At 39.1% G+C, this 19,751-nt stretch overlaps 6 protein-coding genes across 6 annotated transcripts; 5 read left to right on the top strand and 1 right to left on the bottom strand.

Moving 5' to 3' along the window:
* Window positions 1-2,260: 2,260 nt before the first annotated feature.
* LOC108815257 (uncharacterized) lies at window positions 2,261-3,859 on the top strand. The gene is made up of 2 exons (XM_018587901.2): window positions 2,261-2,280; window positions 2,413-3,859. Exons 1-2 carry the CDS (start codon window positions 2,261-2,263, stop codon window positions 3,728-3,730), a joined length of 1,338 nt encoding a protein of 445 aa, XP_018443403.1. The 3' UTR covers window positions 3,731-3,859.
* A 4,728-nt stretch (window positions 3,860-8,587) lies between these two features.
* LOC108817782 (uncharacterized) lies at window positions 8,588-9,557 on the top strand. Its single transcript, XM_018590573.2, has 3 exons — window positions 8,588-8,998; window positions 9,200-9,269; window positions 9,358-9,557. The coding sequence occupies exons 1-3, from the start codon at window positions 8,612-8,614 to the stop codon at window positions 9,399-9,401; spliced, it is 501 nt and encodes a 166-aa protein (XP_018446075.1). The 5' UTR covers window positions 8,588-8,611; the 3' UTR covers window positions 9,402-9,557.
* Window positions 9,558-10,107: 550 nt separating this feature from the next.
* LOC108817794 (heavy metal-associated isoprenylated plant protein 36) lies at window positions 10,108-11,051 on the top strand. Its single transcript, XM_018590587.2, has 3 exons — window positions 10,108-10,342; window positions 10,552-10,627; window positions 10,729-11,051. Exons 1-3 carry the CDS (start codon window positions 10,334-10,336, stop codon window positions 10,875-10,877), a joined length of 234 nt encoding a protein of 77 aa, XP_018446089.1. The 5' UTR covers window positions 10,108-10,333; the 3' UTR covers window positions 10,878-11,051.
* On the bottom strand, window positions 10,988-11,992 carry LOC108817795 (cytochrome b-c1 complex subunit 8-2, mitochondrial). The gene is made up of 2 exons (XM_018590588.2): window positions 11,755-11,992; window positions 10,988-11,291 (listed from the first exon to the last, which is right to left on the bottom strand). Exons 1-2 carry the CDS (start codon window positions 11,922-11,924, stop codon window positions 11,243-11,245), a joined length of 219 nt encoding a protein of 72 aa, XP_018446090.1. The 5' UTR covers window positions 11,925-11,992; the 3' UTR covers window positions 10,988-11,242.
* A 219-nt stretch (window positions 11,993-12,211) lies between these two features.
* On the top strand, window positions 12,212-13,183 carry LOC108817791 (PRA1 family protein B3). The gene has a single exon (XM_018590585.2). The coding sequence runs from the start codon at window positions 12,217-12,219 to the stop codon at window positions 12,979-12,981; it is 765 nt and encodes a 254-aa protein (XP_018446087.1). The 5' UTR covers window positions 12,212-12,216; the 3' UTR covers window positions 12,982-13,183.
* A 2,086-nt stretch (window positions 13,184-15,269) lies between these two features.
* On the top strand, window positions 15,270-16,169 carry LOC108815258 (uncharacterized). Its single transcript, XM_018587902.1, has one exon. The coding sequence runs from the start codon at window positions 15,270-15,272 to the stop codon at window positions 16,167-16,169; it is 900 nt and encodes a 299-aa protein (XP_018443404.1).
* The last annotated feature ends 3,582 nt before the right edge of the window (window positions 16,170-19,751 follow it).

Raw genomic sequence — 19,751 nt, 5'->3', positions numbered from 1 at the left:
GAGAGCCAAACCCGCCGGCCGGAGTCGGAAGAAAACGCGATGGTGTGGCTAGAGAGAAGCGGGAGAGAATTCTAGAGAGAGGAATTTCTGAAAAAGACAAATCATGTAGAGTTTACTAAACGGAGCATTTACTCATAAACATTAATCCCATAGAAGACGCATGAAACATATACATGCACTTAATTACGTAAACAGAAACAGAGTTATAGGTTTGAATCTCATCATGGACAGCTCTAACGGAAGCATTTACACATATAGCATCATGAAACACATACATGCCATCAGTTACAAAAAAACATATACATGTCCTAATTACTTATTTAACAGAAATTAATTTCATTAATTAACGTAAACAGTATATTTTCTGTTACTTGCATCCTAAATCTGCATTTACACAAATAATAATTTTCTAAAATTTATAAATTCAAGTATATGAATAAACAAACATATTTATATATATCTCAACACACAAATTTACAATCATAAGTTAATCATGACAGTATATTAAGATAGTTTTTTTCAAAAAGAAAAAATATTAAGATAGTTCTTTATAAAATTGTAATAACACAAGCACGTCGTTTTTTATTTAAAAACTATCGAAAGAAGGTTTGGCTTCGATGGCTTCTATGTGTATGGTATCTCAAAGTCGCAAGATTCTAAGCCGAAAGTACTCGCCTAACGGCACAAGCTTTATGTAACATTTTTTTTTCAAATCGGACCAAGTCAACCGTACATGTTGTCTTCCATTATTTGTCCAAAGAGAAAAAGTAACTAAACCATGTATGTATTATGCAACACACCACTGAGATTATATATATTATAGTTTTGGATATGAATATTTGACTATGTAACCAAGATCCTGAAGATTCTTCTATACGTTGCATCAACACTTTGGTGAGGTGATGGTAAACGCCTTGGGTGGGTGGGTAGAGTGAAAAAACATGCAATATGCAACTTCCCCCAATATATTTCTCTTGGCCTTACTTGATATATAGAATATAGAACTTTACTCATACGAATGAGCATATTTTCTACGGCCAAGTGTGAATACTACAAATGATTAGAGGTGTTAATTAACTCTTAAAGTAGGGAAACGATTCTCGGACTTTGTGCAACTTTGGCTAAATCGGAAGAGAGAAGTTCCAGAGGCTTGCTAGGCTATAGTTGCTCCTAGTGGACAGCTCAATGAACTGAACCCTGGAATTATAAACCATGTGGTAGACAAAAAGCAAGTATTCTCCACTATTGAAAAGAAAGTCTGAAAGAGATTCTAGAAACTTCAGTTGACTCAGCATGCATATTTGCAAAATGTTTTTCCTGTATTCAAGTATGGCTAATTTGATTGGGTAACGTATGCCGCTGAACTGATCCTGATTGTATCTGTTCCTACTAACATTGCATCTTTTCGAATGGTCCTAATGATTGGGCTTTTATTTTGTTGGGCCAAGTAAACATCGACCCACTTTGTTTTCCTTACTCGAACACGATCTATTTAGACTGTATCCTTGTTTCCTTTACAGTTACACAGTAAATATGAAGTTTAGTAAAAAAGAAAAAATACAACTTTGGAATGATAAGTTCAAATTCTTCTACTTATAAAGTAACTGATCTTTACAAATATAATTATTCCCATTTTTGAAAACATAAAAATGACAAACTCCAATCGGGATTTGAAAGAATGAGTTTTTCTTTTGAATAAAGAAACAAAAGTTTAGTAGAGATATTTATGTCTTAAAATAACGGGTGACCTATACGTTTAACTGTTTTAAAGAAACACGACCGAGTAGAAAACGCCTTCTCCAGAAAAAAAAAAAAAACTACGTTCTCTTTTATATGCGCATTCCTCTTTCAATTTGTCTCTCATCAGTTTTCAGTTGCCATCTCTTGATCTGATTGCTCCTTGCCTCCTTCATCAAACCCATGTCTATGTCTCTGTGACAATTCGACTCTGTTTCCTTCTCTGTTATCGTAGCCAATTCATGCTCCAACAGAGTTCCGAATTCTTCAAAAATTAAGGTTTTTTTTATTTATTCTCCTTTTTTTTTTAATTTATCTTGTCAAAGTTGAAAACTTTTTTTTCGTTTTTCGAATGTGGAATCTTCTCACTCGAATCGCTTTCACATTTTTTCTGCTTTACTGGTTTTTTTACCTTGTCATACTTTGTTTAGCAATGTCTAAGCTTTCAAAAGCACATGCCTTTGACTATCTTTTCTCAGTAAAGGATTCGCCTTTACCTTTTTGTTTTTCCTGGAACGAGAAAATGGGCTTAAATGCGATAAGGTTGAAACGGAATTACTAGTGTTCCATTCCATGTCCTCTTGAAGTGAAACCTAGGATCTTGTCATAGAGTTCGTTTGCCTGATGTTATTGTCTGAATTAAAGTTTTGAAATTTTTGGTTCCCCTTCTGCTAGGTTTTGCAAGAGAATGACAGAGGAAAGAGATGAGGAGGTTTCACGCTCACCCAACAACTTCCGTGCAAAAATAAAGGAAATCAAGTGGGCTTCCCTGGCTAAAACGGGCAAGCAGTGGCTAAGAAACCCGCTCAACATGGCTCTCTTCCTGTGGATCCTCGTGGTCGCCGTCTCCGGCGCCATTCTCTTCATGGTCATGACCGGTATGCTGAACGCCCTCCTCCCCAACAAGTCTCAGAGAGACGTCTGGTTCGAAGTCAACAACCAGATCCTCAACGCCTTGTTCACTCTCATGTGTCTGTACCAACACCCGAAACGGTTTTACCACCTCGTGCTTCTCTCTAGATGGAAGCAGCCAGACGACGTCACAGCGCTCAGGAAGGTTTACTGCGAGAAGGGGACTCAAAAGCCAAACGAGTGGACCCACATGATGGTTGTCGTTCTCTTGCTTCACTTGAACTGTTTCGCTCAGTACGCGCTCTGCGGTCTTAACCTAGGGTTTAGAAGATCCGAGAGACCTCCCGTTGGTGTGGCTATATGCGTCTCTGTTGCGATAGCTGCTCCCGCGGCTGCTGGTTTGTACACTATCCTTAGCCCGCTTGGGAAAGAGTATGATCATCCTCCTCAAGGAGACGAGGAGAATCAAGTGAAGCTATCTCTTGAAAGGAGATATTCATTTGCTTCAAGAGATGATGATAGTCCTGAATGGAGAGGTGGAGTTCTTGATATATGGGAAGATCTCACAGTGTCTTACCTCTCTCTGCTATGTACTTTCTGCGTGTTTGGTTGGAACATGGAGAGGATTGGGTTCGGGAACATGTATGTTCACATTGCGACTTTTATACTCTTCTGTCTGGCTCCTTTCTTTATATTCAACCTGGCTGCTATAAACATCGATAACGAGATGGTTAGGGAAGGGCTTGGATACGCTGGGATCGTGCTTTGCTTGTTTGGTTTGCTCTACGGTTGGTTTTGGAGGATACAGATGAGGAAGAGGTTTAGGTTGCCGAGTTATAACTTCTGTTGCGGGAGGCCTGCGGTTGCTGATTGTACGCTTTGGCTGTTCTGTTGCTGGTGCTCTTTGGCTCAAGAAGTCAGGACTGCTAGTTTTTATGAGATTGTGGAAGATAGACTGTGTAAAAGACGAGAAGAGGTTATCAAGGTTGATGATGAAGATGGTGTGATGGATCCGAGTTGCTTGGGTGAGAAGATGAAGACAACAACTATGGCTAGCTCTTCTCTTAGGCAGAGTACACTGAAAGGTGATGAAGCTCTAAGTCCACCTTCTCCTCCGTTCATACACAGGGAAGCTACTTAGAGATTTTTTTTTTTTGGTTTTGACTTTTGAGGAATATAGAAAGCATGTAAAACCTGGTTTTATGATGATGGATACGTTTATACGGTTCATGCATATCTTTAACTTTTCAATGGAATTTAAGTTTTAATATGTTTTGTTTTGAGCTCAGAATTGGATTTTGATCTATACTTTATAGTTACTCAAAATACAACATAGAGAAGAGGCAAAATGTATGAATCTAAACAAGATACAGAGATGGTCAGATAGATTTGGTTCCTTGGAAAGTTCTTGTCTGATGAAAACTTGGTTTAAATATTTGGCGGTTGAGGAAAGAAAAGTTTATTTTCAGAATTTTAAATAGGCTACTTGTTTCACTAGGTAAATGATATGATCAAGTGGAAATAAACGAACAAAGGAGCCAAACTAGTGCTGGAACGATGAGTGTGATCGAGAGACAAAGATAGCAGCTAAACGTAGCAATTTACCGATGGGTTACATCTATCAAAATGACTAGTCATGGTGGAAAGAAAAACCATAGAGAACTGTTTGTTTTTCTATTTTTTTTTGTTAAAATGTAAATATTATATAATGAAAGGAAGATTTTACAAAAAAAGATCTTTAGTCTGAGCCATCTTGGCAAAAAAAGAAGATAAAAAATAAGATGGACCAAAAAAATTACAACCAACAAAAGGGAACTTTATCTGAGCCACAATGCCATGAGCGAGTGAAAGCGCTTGCTAGCTCTCCTAGTTGAGATAATGTTTCTCATGTCTTTATCAATGCCATAGAAGACATAGCCCGGTGAGATCGATATCTGGTTATGCATTAGGTTATTTCTCTGTTTCCAGAAATGGAAGATAGTGGTTTGAGAAGCCAGCTTTCTAATCAAAGTTAGCTTTTGTTTGTTTTTCTTGATTACTAGTTAAATTACAATTGGTTTTTAATCGCTCAAGAAATCTGTAAACAGTGAAGAGTTTGCTGTCATATTAACATATACCTTTGAAGAATGTTTTTACTGTTTTAACAAAAAAAACAAAATATCTTTATTTAGCAATTGATCTTTCTTTCACTATAAATTAAGTCATTAACGTAGTGAATTACACAGCAACTCAAAACAAAAAAAATAAAAGAAATAAGAAACAAAAAAAATATTATTGAGAAAAAGAAAAACAATGTCTACTACAAACAAGAATAATATTTCTCTTATTGTTGTTCTTGTAATCATGATTAGCATGATTATATCAGGGTTTATAGAAATGGGAGATGGGAGGAAATTAAATGAGAAACGTTTTATAACGTACCCAGGAATTAGAGCAGGCAGTATACCCGGATGTAGTCCGAAAAACCCAAATGCAGCTGCATGTAAAAAAACTCGGGCTAATAACTACACTCGAGGTTGCAGCTTTGCTACCAGATGTAAACATGTCGAGATTGTAGCCTTGCCACCAGATGTCGACATCCTCCTGCATTAGATACGTAAAAAAACTTTTAGTTAAGAACAAAGATAATTAATCTCTAAATTTATATTTATTCTTTTGTTATTCAATTGCCATGTAACTACTACCATTATGTTGCTAGCTGTTCCATATTTTTTCGTTTATTATGTTTCCTACACTATGTATTTGTATCTTTGTTGTTTAATTAATATTTAATTTCTATATTTATTTTGTGTTGGGTTCCATAACTTCAATCTGAAATGAAGTTATGTCCAAGTAAAACACATTTCTTAGTTCAAATTTATGATGATTTTTTAAAAAAGTTTATGAAAGGCAATTTTTTTTTAAAAAAAATAGCTGGCTAATTGCTCCATAAACATTGTTGAAAAGGTCCAAAAGATAATATTAATACAGTGGTGACAGAAAAAAAGAGAGCTGAAAGTAAGGTATTCAGAATTTTAAAATACATGATAATGTTTTTATTGGCTGCTATTCCTAATTTTATAATTAAATAAAGAAAAAAAGAAAAAAAAAGATCCTTTTGTCTTAAACAAATAATAAAGCAAAACCCCTAAATTGGGTGAATGGGGAAATCGATCCTAAGTACAGTCAGATTCACTGAATTCGCAATAAGACTTTTTTCCAAGAATAAGCAGACCCACCACTCGTCGTCCTCCTCAATGAGAAGAGGTGATCAAGGTTGATGAAGATGGTGTGATGGATCCAAGTTGCTTGGGTGAGAAGATGAAGACAACAACTATGGCTAGCTCTTCTCTTAGGCAGAGTACACTGAAAGGTGATAAAGCTCTAAGTCCACCTTCTCCTCCGTTCATACACAGGGAAGCTACTTAGAGATTCTTTTTTTTTTTTTGGTTTTGACTTTTGAGGGAAAGAGAAAGCATGTAAAACCTTGTTTTATGATGATGGATACATTTATAACGGTTCATGCATATCTTTAACTTTTCAATGGAATTTAAGTTTTAATATGTTTTGTTTTGAGCTCAGAATTGGATTTTGATCTATACTTTATAGTAACTCAAAATACAACATAAAGAAGATGCAAAATGTATGAATCTAAACAAGATACAGAGATGGTCAGATAGATTTGGTTCCTTGGAAAGTTCTTGTCTGATGAAAACTTGGTTTAAATATTTCGCGGTTGATGAAAGAAAAGTAGATTTTCAAATTTTAAATAGGCTACTTGTTTCACTAGGTAAATGATATGATCAAGTGGAAATATACGAACAAAGGAGCCAAACTAGTGCTGGAACGTTGAGTGTGATCGAGAGACAAAGATAGCCGCTGAACGTAGCAATTTACCGGTAGGTTACATCTATCAAAATGACTAGTCATGGTGGAAAGAAAAACCATAGAGAACTGTTTGTTTTTATTTTTTTTGTTAAAATGTAAATATCATATAGTGAAAGGAAGATTTTACAAAAAAAATCTTAAGTCTGAGCCATCTTGGCAAAAAGAGATAAAAAAACAAGATGAACCAAAGAAATTACAAGCAACAAAGAAGAACTTTATCTGAGCCACAATGCCATGAGCGAGTGAAAGCGCTTGCTAGCTCTCTAGCTGAGATAATGTTTCTCATGTCTTTATCAATGCCATAGAAGACAGAGCCCGGTGAGATCGATGTCTGGTTATGCATTAGGTTATTTCTCTGTTTCCAGAGATAGAAGATAGTGGTTTGAGAAGCCAGCTTTCAAAACAAAGTTAGCTTTTGTTTGTTTTTCTTGATTACTAGTTAAATTACAATTGGTTTTTAATCGCTCAAGAATTCTGTAAATAGTGAAGAGTTTGCTGTCATATTAACATATACCTTTGAAGAATATTTTTTACTGTTTTAACAAAAAAAACTACATATCTTTATTTAGCAATTGATCTTTCTTTCACTATAAATTAAGTCATTAACGTAGTGAATTACACAGCAACTCAAAACAAAAAAAAATCAAAGAAATAAGAAACAAAAAAATATCATTGAGAAAAAGAAAAACAATGTCTACTACAAACAAGAATAATATTTCTCTTATTGTTGTTCTTGTAATCATGATTAGCATGATTATATCAGGGTTTATAGAAATGGGAGATGGGAGGAAATTAAATGAGAAACGTTTTATAACGTATCCAGGAATTAGAGCAGGCAGTATACCCGGATGTAGTCCGAAAAACCCAAATGCAGCTGCATGTAAGAAAACTCGGGCTAATAACTACACTCGAGGCTGCAGCTAGGCCTGGGCATTCGGATCGTCGGGTCGGGTTCGGGCCGGATTCTTTCGGGTCCGGGTCTTTCGGGTTTAGGAGTTTAGGACCCGATAAGGTAATTTCAAATTTTCGGTTCCGGATCGGTTCGGGTTGTACCGGGTCCGGGTCGGGTCGGGTCTTATATAGTTGGACCCATTCGGGTAACTAGAATTTATCGGTTCGGTTCTGGGTCGGGTTCGGGTCGGGTTCGGTTCGGATTCAACCTAAAAAATACCTAAAAATACAAAAAAAAATCTGAAAATATTAATATATCCGGAAATATTTGACATTTTATTTAAAATTTGTGTTTTTATTATATTAAAATGTGTATATATACTAAACTATGCGAGATAGAACAATAGTTGGTTGTCTCCTAGTGGCTGATTCCTTTGCTATGTAGACAAATAATCCGTCTTCGACTCCCCATTGATTCATTTTATTTAATTTATATTATTAATTCGGGTATCCGCCGGGTTTCGGGTTCGGGTCGGGTCGGGTCCAAGACCCGCGGGTCCTCTACAACAAGACCCGATAGGGTAATTTGATCGGGTCGGTTCCTACCCGGACCGGATTTTTTCGGGTCGGTTTCGGGTCGGGTCTTCGGATCCGGGTAAAATGCCCAGGCCTAGCTGCAGCTTTGCTACCAGATGTAAACATGTTGAGATTGTAGCCTTGCCACCAGATGTCGACATCCTCCTGCATTAGAAACTTTTAGTTAAGAACAAAGATAATCAATCTTTAAATTTATATTTATTCTTTTGTTATTCACTTGTCATGTAACTACTACCATTATGTTGCTAGCTGTTCCACATTTTTTTCATTTATTATGTTTCCTATACTATGTATTTGTATCTTTGTTGTTTAATTAATATTTAATTTCTATATTTATTTTGTGTTGGGTTCCATAACTTCAAACTGAAACGAAGTTTCTTGTCCAAGTAAAACACATTTCTTAGTTCAAATTTCTGATGTTATTTTTTAAAAGTTTATGAAAGGCAATTTTTTAAAATAAATAGCTGGCTAATTGCTCCATTAACATTGTTGAAAAAGTCCAAAAGATAATATTAATACAGTGGTGACAGAAAAAATACATGATAACGTTTTTATTGGCTGATATTCCTAATTTTATAATTAAAAAAAAAAGAGAAAAAAAAGAAAAGAAAAGAAATAAATGATCCTTTTTTAAACAAATAAAGCAAAAAAACCCTAAATTGGGTGAATGGGGAAATCGATCCTACTAAGTACGGTCAGATTCACTGAATTCGCAATAAGACTTTCTTCCGAGAATCCAAGCAGACCCACCACCCGTCCTCCTCCTCCACGTAACAAAGTCTTCGTCAAGAAGACGAGAGAGACGAAGAAGCTCCACGGTGGTAACTCCAATCTCGTTAAGCTGGAGAAGGCGGGATCGCACTCGGGTTCGAATCCCGCTCCTCCTCCGGGTTCGGATCCGAATCGGATTCCCCTCGCTCAGGTCGTGGAGGATTGCGTGAGGCGGTGGTTCCAGGATACGCTCAAGGAAGCCAAATCCGGCGACGTTGGTATGCAGGTCTTGGTTGGGCAGATGTATTGCAGCGGCTATGGGATCCCCAAAGATGAACACAAGGTTCGGTTTTTCCGATTGGGTTTCTGTCTAATTGTTCTGGGTTTAGTTTAGTTTTAGGCAATTTTGAGCAGAATCTTCGTTCTTAGGGATCTGATTTGTCTCAAAATGTACATGTTGTATGCGTTAGTTAGTGATTGGTCTACTAGAGTTGTTTTGCTGACTTGGAATCTTATTTGTGTTTGATGTTCGATCTGGTGAAAGGGTCGTGCTTGGATTAACAAAGCTTCAAGAACTCGATCATCGGCTTGGCAAGTGAGTGATAAGCCTCCAGGTAAATAAAATAACTTGTTTGCATCTCAAGTAATGTTCTTAGGTTATCAATCTTACTGTGGGATCTTTTTTTTTCTTTTTCAATTCAGGTTATAATGCAAGCGATTCAGATTCGAATGATAAGAAAGAATGATGATGACCTTTTGAATGTTTGTAAAACTGGAATCACCAGTGTCTTTTGATTTGTTAGTTTCCTCTCTCTCCCCTCTTTGGTTTAATCTTGTTGCTATATTATTCATATTTTGAAGCTTTATTGTCATTTGAATGGTTTAAAAGATGTCTCAAGTCATGATGATCTTTGTCATTGTTACCACGCAGTGAAGTTGTTTAACTGTAGCTGAATTCGCTGTGTTATACATATAGGTTTTGCCATTTATTTCCAGGTGTTTGTCCCACCCCCACAAAGCAGAATCAAAATTAATTTTCATCTTTGCAAAAGAGAATCAATCAGACCACTCACATTTCTTCTTCCAGGCCAACTATTTACCTTGTTATTATTCATATGGTAACATATCTGTAACCATCGTCGTAAGCAAAAGTAAAGGTTGCATGAGGGTCATCCATATGCAATTCACAATACGAACCGGACTAGCATTCTACAAAAATGACCAAATAGCCAGCCAAATGGCAGCAATAGCCAATAGGTACTAACGTCAACACAGATTGTTTGAAAGTGCTGATGTAATGATCATTTTTAGCCTTTCTAGGTAAAAGGATTGAATAAAGTGAGAAGAGATTAAACGGACGGTCGAATGAGAATGGAGTAGACTTTTGATCTCCTTTTGTCGAAACGCGGCCAAGCTAAAACATTTTTTATATGCGAGTGGAGGCCAGTGAGGCTTTCTCTGTTTACAAACTCTCCATCCTTTACGCAAAGAATCCCATTCTTCTACTTCTCTCTTTTTGTCATTTTACGACATATAGAACCATATATTTATATGTTCCTGCTCCTAGTTTCTCTTCAACATAAACCTTTTGTCCACCGTTTTTTCTCTGCCCTTAAACTCGTAGAAGCGAATTACAAGGAACTGCGTGAGGCCATTTTATTCCTCAAGAGTTTGTGTGATGACTAATGTAAGTAAGATCTTCTACGCGGGTTTGCTTTATTTCATCAAGTTTTTCAAATCTGGTTAAGAAAACCAATTTTAAGACTGACGCTATTAGAGTGTCCAAATTTGTGCTTTGGTGCAAATTATGCTACATGGATGTTAACTCTCTACTAATAACATTAAAAACCTGGGAAGAAAAAATAACATGATGATATGATTGTTCTTGATGGGCAGGTTGTCGAGATGAAAGTGAACTTGCATTGCGATGAATGCATCAGGAAAATACTGAAAGCCATTAAGAAAATAGAAGGTAACAAATTTATCTTGGAATAATCTGTAAAAAAAGAACTGAATTTTATACTGTGGATTAATATGGTGATTAGATAATAATACGAGGTTAAAAAATTACAGATATAGAGACGTACGATGTGGACACACAGCTCAATAAGGTGACGGTCACTGGGAATGTAACAGAGGAACAAGTCATTAGGGTTCTTCAGAAGGTGAGGAAAACTGCTGTTAAATGGGACCAAGCCAATCAAACCCTCTTTGCCAACTAGAGTCTTTGAGCATAGTTAGGTGACTATATGTATCTGTGCTCAATTTTGTCCGTTGTTTTCATGCATTTGTTGCAGAATCCATGAGGATTAACTACAGAACACTACGTAAATCCAGTAAAATTCATTATCGTACGGTTTGTATGCATACTAATAAAATGAGATTTAGACAATGTCTTTCAGAAACTTTATTCATCAAACTAAATTGCTCTTCGGCAATTGCATTCTGGAGATCAAACCTTCAGGGCATTGTTACAAATAAACATATTTATTCAACAAGAAACGCAAGGAAGCATTCAAAAGTGTTTTTGGAAACTGAAAAATAAAGAAAGAAATGGTATTCTTGTGTGGTCAGAAAATCTCCATGATTAGAACCTGTGCTCCAGCTTCTCCTTTTCTATGTAGTGTTGAGCATACCTGCGTTTCATTTGCAAACCCAAAAAAAAAAATACATTAACATATAAGCACTGGGAACAAGAAAAAAATGATTGAGAGTGTGTATGCACATTTACAAAAGTTAATTCTACAAAAAGCCAGGAGATGTTGGCTAAAATCTACAACCACCTCAATGATTCATATAACAATCAGAACTCAGAAATAAATTTGTGTTATTAAAAAAATGTTGCTACTATCATCAATCATCCCTATTTGGAGTTCCTTTAGAGAACCGTCAGCTAGCCTAGCTTTGTTCTATCATTTTATATCTTGGATCCAATAACCCTAACACCATTTGAGAGTTGCCAATCTCTAATTCAACCACAACCTAATAGAATCTAATCTATATAGCCTAACAATCAGATTCGAAATCATCAGATCCAGAATATCCATACGACCGATCCATCGACTGATTTTCCAATCGATTAGGGAGAGAGAAACGTACGAGTAGGTTCCGATGACCGGAGCGAGGAGGAGAATAGTGCTGATCCAATTCTCTGAGACCTTGTGGTGGATCTTCTCAGGTAGATCCTTCCATAGACCGGTCATGATCTTCTGCTGAAACGGCGATAACGCGTAAACCACCGCCTTCAATTTCACCGGCTGCTTTCCCATCTTCGCCTTCTTCCTCCACCAAATGTTCTAGAGCAACGAGAGGAGACCTTTCGAGCCGGCTTTATGAAAGCGTATTAGCCACAAAACGCTGCCGTTTGAAGTTATACTAGGACTGAATTGTTTTCTGTTTACACAGGCTTTTTCAAAATGGGCCTTCTCTTAAAGGGCCTCAGATTCTTTTTTTTGGGCCTCGGATTCTTTGTCGAGGGATAATGTACGACGTTGTGGTACACGTGGACGGTGGAGATGCTGCATTGCAAACTAGTGCGTTCTTTGGTGGAGGGTGTTTAACATGACGTTAAACGGAGGGTTGTTTGTTTTAGAGAGAGATCGAATCACAATACGCGTCTCTGTTTCCCACACGCGCCTTCTTCGTTCCCGATTCTCCTCCACGCGCATCCGTGCGATGGCTAATCCGCCAACGTTACCGATCTCAGACCATTCCGGCGGTTCCCAACCTCAGCAACCCGCCGTATCCACACCGTTGTTCCGCACCTTCCTCTCTCGCCTCTCCGCGTCGATCCGCCAGAGCCTATCGCAGCGGCGCCCGTGGCTGGAGCTCGTAGATCGGAGCGCGATTTCGCGGCCGGACTCTCTCGCCGACGCCTATTCCCGGATCAGGAGGAACATCCCTTACTTCAAGGTGAACTACGTGACGATCGTCTCCCTCGTGCTCGCTCTCTCGCTCCTCTCCCATCCCTTATCTCTCCTCGTCCTCCTCTGCCTCTTCGGCGCGTGGATCTTCCTCTACCTCTTCCGCCAGTCCGATCAGCCTCTCTCCGTCCTCGGACGTACCTTCTCGGATCGCGAGACGCTCGCCGTTTTGGTCGTCTTGACGATCGTCGTCGTGTTCTTGACCAGCGTCGGGTCTCTGTTGACCACCGCTCTGATGATCGGTTTCGGAATCGTGTGTTTGCACGGAGCATTCAGGGTCCCGGAGGATCTTTTCTTGGACGAGCAGGAACCTGCAAACGTCGGATTGTTGTCGTTCCTCAGCGGAGCCGCTACATCCGCCGCAGTCGCCGCCGCTTCAGCTCCTGTGTCATCTCGTGTTTGATTTGGCAAAATACACAAAACCAGTTTCTTCTTCGTTAACAAAACTGATACATTTTTTTTTTCTATGATCGTTTTTATATTTTTGTTTCTCTAAAAAAAATCAATAGAGGGGAATGTAGTTTTTGATATTCTTGGTTTTTGACCTCCATTGTTGAACATGATTCCGAGTATGTAATTCATCTAACAGTTCCCGCATTACCATTCTTTGCTTGTGACTTTGATATTTGCTTTCTGTGGTGTTGTTAAATGCAAGAAGATGATCAAAACTCGATTTACTATTAGGTTTGAGCCAGCCTCTTGTGGTATGGATCGAAACATTATCAGAGTTGATGAATGCTGGTAAATGGTAACTTAGAGGTTTCTACACAAACCTTGATTTCACCGGTTTCACCATAAACAAACACGTTGATGCTAATCGCCTTAGATATCGCTCTTGTGATAGTCTTGTGTTATTCTGTTCTTCACCAACTTTCTTGGTTCTAGACAATTAATTCATTTGCAAAATGCAATTTGTTTCTTGTTATTGATTATAATTATAACTCCATGCCTTGTGGTCAAGAACAAATACAAATTCTATCCAATCAAGTATTCTTTAGTTAAAAACGACGTTTTCTACAATTATTTCATACTGCACTGTGGTCTGTGGAATCTCCCGTGATCCGATCATGATATCGTGTTGAAAAGTGGTTTGGAAGTTTACTTCAGGATATTACATACATGCACTGGGTTCTATTTTTCATCCGGAGAGTGTTGTTACAATAATGTCACTACTAGTTATCCTCTATCAGAATGTTATTTCGTCAGATTTGATCCTAGGTGCCGACTAAAAATGTCAGTGTCACACCGGCTATTTTCATAAATCTCAGGTAAAGACTTTGTTGGAAGAAAGTGGAGGGAGATAACGACACTACTGAGGAAATGACGAGACAAAAGAATAGCGTAGCATATAAGATTATCGTGAATGTTTGTTAAAATGCATAATGAATGATTTGAATTACTCCAAGAGAAAAGGTGCCTTTATTCTTGGGCGTTAGTGAATGTTACACTCTACTAGAATGCATATGCTATTCCTATGTAAGTTGTTAATGTACAACCAAAAAGCAATCATGAGATAGTTAGACTACAACCAAATGAAATTATGAGTTAGTTAGACTAATATGATATCTCCATCTCTGAACATCTGAATATGGAGTTTGATTACGCACTTTTGTTTAGATTTTTGAATTTTGTTCTTCCTACTCCTGTTGAGATACGAGGTTTGATTCTATTTTCTCTATCAAGAATTTGAACTTACTTTTTCTGAACTTAGAATTGTATCCAAATGATTTAGAGATGGACAGAAGATGGATTACTTTATGTTATTAAACAAAATTAATTTTCTTATAAACATTGAGATTTTGTTATTTATTGAGACATTCTTCTAAACAAAAATAGAAAAATATAACTAGATAACTAGACTTTTGTAATAAAATAAAATAATTTTTATGTCAACATGATATCAAGTTATCAAAAACTTTCTACAGGTGAAGTTACTCATGATGATTAATGATCATTTTATTTGCAAAACAAAGAAGCATGGGAATTGAGGAAGAAGCTTGAGACGCAAGCACACAAGACGTGATATGAAATGACTTGAGTTCAATTCAACTAAACTTTGTTGAAATTATGCTCAGTGTTGGGTGCAACTACTCCCCTCACCTAAGTCTGCTCTCTTTCAATCTCTCAATTTCTCTTCTCAATTTCAAAGGAACAACATAAATTAGGTTAGCAAAGCATGATTATGCAATATATTCTCAATTCATAAAATTATGTTCCATGCTTTTAATATTTTTATTCTAATATCAACTGTTTTTATTAGCTAATTTTTCTGGCAGCAATTTTTATCAGCTAAATAAACTTCAAGGATACTATACTAGCTGCAGTTTTCATTTTTCTTTGTCTAACATGCAGAGATTTATTTGGTACTGGAATTATTTTTGCGTTAGGTGTTTAATCTAATCCTATGTCAACTACATGTTTTGCCTAAATACACTTTTAATGTTGATTTTAAAAAACTGAAACCGTGGTTTTCAATGAAAAATGTGAAAGGAAGCAAAAAAACATAGCCAACGAACTGATAAAGACACTTTAATATGTTGGTGACCGGTAAATTTAATTTTCTTTTGAATAATTAGAACCTAATTTTTCCAAACTCCACATAAATTAATACATTACTCGCATGTAATTTTCGCTATAAATAGCAATCTTCCTCTTCCAAAACTCACTCAAACCCTCCTCCAATCTCTCACTATGTTTGTGGATAAATGGGAACCGGGGGTTGTGCCCACTAAACCTGAGCTCACCTCTGCTCCTATTTGGCTCGAGCTCCGACAGGTTCTCTTTCAGTTCTTCAACGAGGACGGTTTGGAGAGGATCGCGGGACTCGTAGGTCACCCAAAATTTCTTCACCCTGCCACTGCAAATAAAACCAATCTTGAGGTGGCAAAAGTTTTTACAGTTATAGACCCGCGGAAGCCTCTACCGGAAGCGGTCAATGTGCAGTTCGAGTCCGGGGAGATCAGTAGAGTACTAGTCTCCAGCCCTTGGATGCCGCCGGTTTGTGAATGCTGCAAGGAGATAGGTCATGTTACTAGGAGATGCCCTGCAGCGGTGAAGTCATGTACGCATTGCAAATCCCCTGACCACACTCTTCTCCACTGTCCCCAAAAACAGCAGAAGGAGAAAGTAAAAAAGAAGACCCGCCGTAGCAAGTCGAGAGGGAAGCAGATATGGAAACAAGTTGACCAAACAGTGGATACAAGCAAAGACATCCCTCCTCTGCAGCAAGACGTTATAGTGGCGCAGAACACTGTCACTTCTGCTCCCACACCCGAGGTCCAGTATACTGAGATCGTCCTAAACTCTAAGCTGGGGGCCGGTGTAACTACTGAAACTGGTGAAACGAGTGCTACTCCTGAGTATCTCCGGATCACAAGACAAGGTAGCGGCTCTGTACTGTCTAAGTCTTCGAAGTCGGATCTCCCATCTGATTCTTCCGACGTGGAAACATCAGACTCTGAGCTTGAAGAGGGGGAGTTCAACTTACACGATGAGGCCTTCGAGGTTGTGCGGAATAAGAAGAAATTTCATGGGCTGAAGCAGTCAGGCCAAAAAGGAAACCGGGGCAGGAGTCCCAAAACCCATTTTTGATATATGGCTACAGACATTTTTTGTTGGAATGTACGCGGATTAAATAAGTATAGCCACCGCAACGGATTACGTAAATGGACTAGGAAAAATTATCCACTTTTTGGCGGTATTCTTGAGACGCATGTGAAACAGCTCAAGATGAATAAATTTGTGCCTCAGTTATTTCCGGGTTGGTCTGCTGAAGGAAACTACGGCTTCTCACCACTCGGGAAAATCTGGATCGTTTGGCACCCTTCGTTATTAGTCACCATTATCTCTAAGTCCCTGCAGATGATCACGGTAGAGGTTGTATGGCCTTCCACACCTCAGTCCAAGATCATCATTTCCACAGTTTATGCTTCTAATGACCCAGCTCAACGCAAGCTTCTCTGGTCGGAAATTTCGTCACTAGGATCCTCCCCTGGAATGGATTCTAAGCCTTGGCTCATTATTGGGGACTTTAACCAGATTAGAGATCCTTCCGAGCACTCTCTAACTCCTACTTTAAATAGTGATAAAAGAATAAGAGACTTTAATCAATGCCTTTTGGATGCTAATGTGGATGATCTTAATTTCAGGGGGACAACTTTCACTTGGTGGAACAAGAGAAAGCTTACTCCGCTGGCAAAGAAACTTGATAGGAGCCTGGTCAATGATGAGTGGTACTCTGTATTTCCATCAAGCGTCGCGTTTGTGGGTAAACCAGACTTCTCTGATCATGCCGTCATTACGATTTCACTGGAGCCGGATAGACCGAGAATAAAGAGGCCCTTCAGATTTTACAACTTCATCATTCAGAACCCAGAATTCCTGTCTATGATTTGCCTCAGTTGGTTCTCATATAATGTAACTGGTTCAGCAATGTTCCGCCTATCTCGTAAGTTGAAGCTCTTGAAGAAAGATATAAGAGACTTCAGTAGACAGAACTACTCGGGCATTGAAAAGAAAACGGAGCAGGCGCATGGGAAGCTTCTCCAAGCACAATCTGAAACGCTTGCGCGCCCCACCAGTACGAATGCGGCAAATGAGCTTCAGGCACTCAAAGAATGGGAGGAGTTATCAGTTGCAGAGACTTCTTTCTTCTTCCAGAGATCCCATATAAACTGGCTATCTTGTGGCGACGGTAACTCGAGAATCTTCCACCGTTATGCAGCTACTAGACAAGCCAAGAATCATATCCACTTTCTGCTGTCAGACGCAGGAGAGAGAGTTGAGTCTCAAGAGGGCATACAGAAGCTGTGCGATAGCTACTTCTCTGATCTGTTAGGCGGCCAGGTGACTCCCCAGATGTTTATACAAAGCGACCTCGACCTGCTATTTGACTTCAAATGCTCTGCAAGTCAGATTGCTAACTTTGAGAAAGAATTCACTGCAGAGGAGATTAAGAGTGCATTCTTCTCCCTACCCAGAAATAAATCAGGCGGCCCGGACGGTTATTCCTCGGAGTTCTTCACTGCAACATGGGCTATTGTTGGCCCTGAAGTTACTGAAGCTATTCTGGAATTCTTCCATTCTGGGAATTTACTGAAGCAATGGAACTCTGCTAATCTGGTTTTGATTCCAAAGAAATCTAATGCTTCCTTAACCACTGATTTCAGACCCATTTCATGTCTCAACACCGTCTATAAGGTCATAGCAAAGCTACTGGCATCAAGGCTAATGGACATTCTGCCTCTCATGGTCTCAAATGCTCAATCAGCCTTCCTTCCCGGACGACTCTTGGCAGAAAACGTCCTGCTGGCAACTGATCTTGTTAATGGCTACAACACACAAGCTATCTCGCCTAGAGGAATGCTTAAAGTTGATTTGAGGAAGGCGTTTGACTGTGTGCGCTGGGATTTTATTATTGCAGCGCTGAGAGCTTTAGCCATACCAGAAAGTTATATCAGGCTGGTCACGGAATGCTTAACCACGGCTTCGTTTACGGTATCTGTTAACGGGGCAACAGGAGGCTTCTTTAACAGTACCAAAGGAATCCGACAGGGTGATCCACTCTCGCCGTATCTCTTTGTCCTAGCAATGGAATGCTTATCTCGACTTCTCTTATCACGCTATGAAGCAGAAAACATAGGCTACCATCCAAGAACCCGGGAGCTTAAAATCACACATCTGATGTTCGCCGATGATGTTATGGTCTTCTTCGATGGCTCAAGCAACAGCTTACATGGGATAACAGAGTGTCTAGATGATTTTGCCTCTTGGTCAGGTCTACAAATAAGCACAACCAAAACAGAGCTCTTCACAGCAGGCCTTGATCAAAGCGAAACTGTAGCTATTATGGGTTATGGCTTCACTCCTGGACAGCTTCCTATAAGATATCTAGGTCTGCCCCTCATGAGCAGGAAGCTAAAGATATCAGAGTACACACCGCTGATGAACAAACTAACGACGGTATTCCAATCTTGGGCAGTGAAACTTCTTTCTTTTGCAGGGAGGTTACAATTGCTCAAGACGGTTATACTAGGCATCGTCTCCTTCTGGCTATCTGCTTTCATTCTCCCGAAGGGTTGCATTAAAGGGATCGAGTCTCTCTGCTCACGATTCCTTTGGTCCGGAAATATTGAAAAAAGAGGCATATCCAAAATCGCATGGCAGACTGTATGCCTACCAAAGGAGGAAGGGGGCCTAGGCATAAGAAATTTGATGGTTTGGAATCAGGTCCTTTGTTTGAAATTTATATGGAGGCTGCTGTCTAAATCGCCTTCTTTGTGGGTGGACTGGCATTGGAGTGAGAATTTAAATGCAATTTCATTTTGGGATATTGACGACAACGCTTCAGATTCATGGGCATGGAGGAAGTTGCTAGCTCTTAGGCCGCTGGCTCTGCAATTTTGCAAAACAGCTCTAGGAAATGGCAAAACCGCCAGCTTTTGGTTTGATGCTTGGACTCCAATGGGGCAACTGATAAATTATATAGGAGAGGCTGGTCCGAGAGTACTGAGAATTAGAAGAAATGCGGTTGTTGCTGATGCTATCATCGATACTAACTGGTCTCTACCTCATCCAAGATCTCAGAAGGAAGTTGATTTTCATTCTCATCTTACAACCATTGTATTGCCATTACCTGATGTAGAGGATAAGATTGAATGGGTTGCTGGTAATCTTCCTTTTACTGATTTCAGGTCCTCCACCACTTGGGAGATGATGCGACCAAGACAAGAGACGAAAGACTGGTGTGATGTGGTATGGTTCAAGGGCGGAATACCCAAGCACTCCTTCACAATGTGGATTGCAAACTATGACAGGCTCCCGACGAGGTCAAGACTCGCCTCATGGGGACTGCAAGTCTCTCCTTCCTGTCCATTCTGTGCTAATCATGTTGAAACCAGAGACCATGTGCTTCTAGCATGTGTGTACAGCAGCGAAGTCTGGAAGGAAGTATTACTGCGATGTCGCCCACCTGCTACAGCGATAACAAACTGGGCCGAACTCCTTTCTTGGATAAGATCCTCATCGTCTAGACGCCTCACTCTGCTGAGGAAGTTAGCTGTCCAAGCTACTATATTTCACCTTTGGAAGCAAAGGAACAATCTGGTTCACAACCAGATTTCTCTATCAGCTGCACTGGTGTTTTATGGTATCAACAAAGAGATGAAAAACATC

Source organism: Raphanus sativus, chromosome 7 (assembly GCF_000801105.2).
Source record: "Raphanus sativus cultivar WK10039 chromosome 7, ASM80110v3, whole genome shotgun sequence".
Taxonomy (NCBI): domain Eukaryota; kingdom Viridiplantae; phylum Streptophyta; class Magnoliopsida; order Brassicales; family Brassicaceae; genus Raphanus; species Raphanus sativus.
This window is presented reverse-complemented; position numbering and strand designations above follow the sequence as displayed.

Coding starts and splice junctions, on each gene's coding strand:
- LOC108817782 (XM_018590573.2), top strand. CDS start 8,612: ATGGGGAAATCGATCCTACTAAGTACGGTCAGATTCACTGAATTCGCA. Junction 8,999..9,199: donor TCCCCAAAGATGAACACAAG/GTTCGGTTTTTC, acceptor ATCTGGTGAAAG/GGTCGTGCTTGGATTAACAA. Junction 9,270..9,357: donor AGTGAGTGATAAGCCTCCAG/GTAAATAAAATA, acceptor TTTTCAATTCAG/GTTATAATGCAAGCGATTCA.
- LOC108817795 (XM_018590588.2), bottom strand. CDS start 11,924: ATGGGAAAGCAGCCGGTGAAATTGAAGGCGGTGGTTTACGCGTTATCG. Junction 11,292..11,754: donor CCGGTCATCGGAACCTACTC/GTACGTTTCTCT, acceptor AATGAAACGCAG/GTATGCTCAACACTACATAG.
- LOC108817791 (XM_018590585.2), top strand. CDS start 12,217: ATGACGTTAAACGGAGGGTTGTTTGTTTTAGAGAGAGATCGAATCACA.
- LOC108815258 (XM_018587902.1), top strand. CDS start 15,270: ATGTTTGTGGATAAATGGGAACCGGGGGTTGTGCCCACTAAACCTGAG.
- LOC108817794 (XM_018590587.2), top strand. Junction 10,628..10,728: donor AGCCATTAAGAAAATAGAAG/GTAACAAATTTA, acceptor AAAAAATTACAG/ATATAGAGACGTACGATGTG.
- LOC108815257 (XM_018587901.2), top strand. CDS start 2,261: ATGGGCTTAAATGCGATAAG. Junction 2,281..2,412: donor ATGGGCTTAAATGCGATAAG/GTTGAAACGGAA, acceptor CCCTTCTGCTAG/GTTTTGCAAGAGAATGACAG.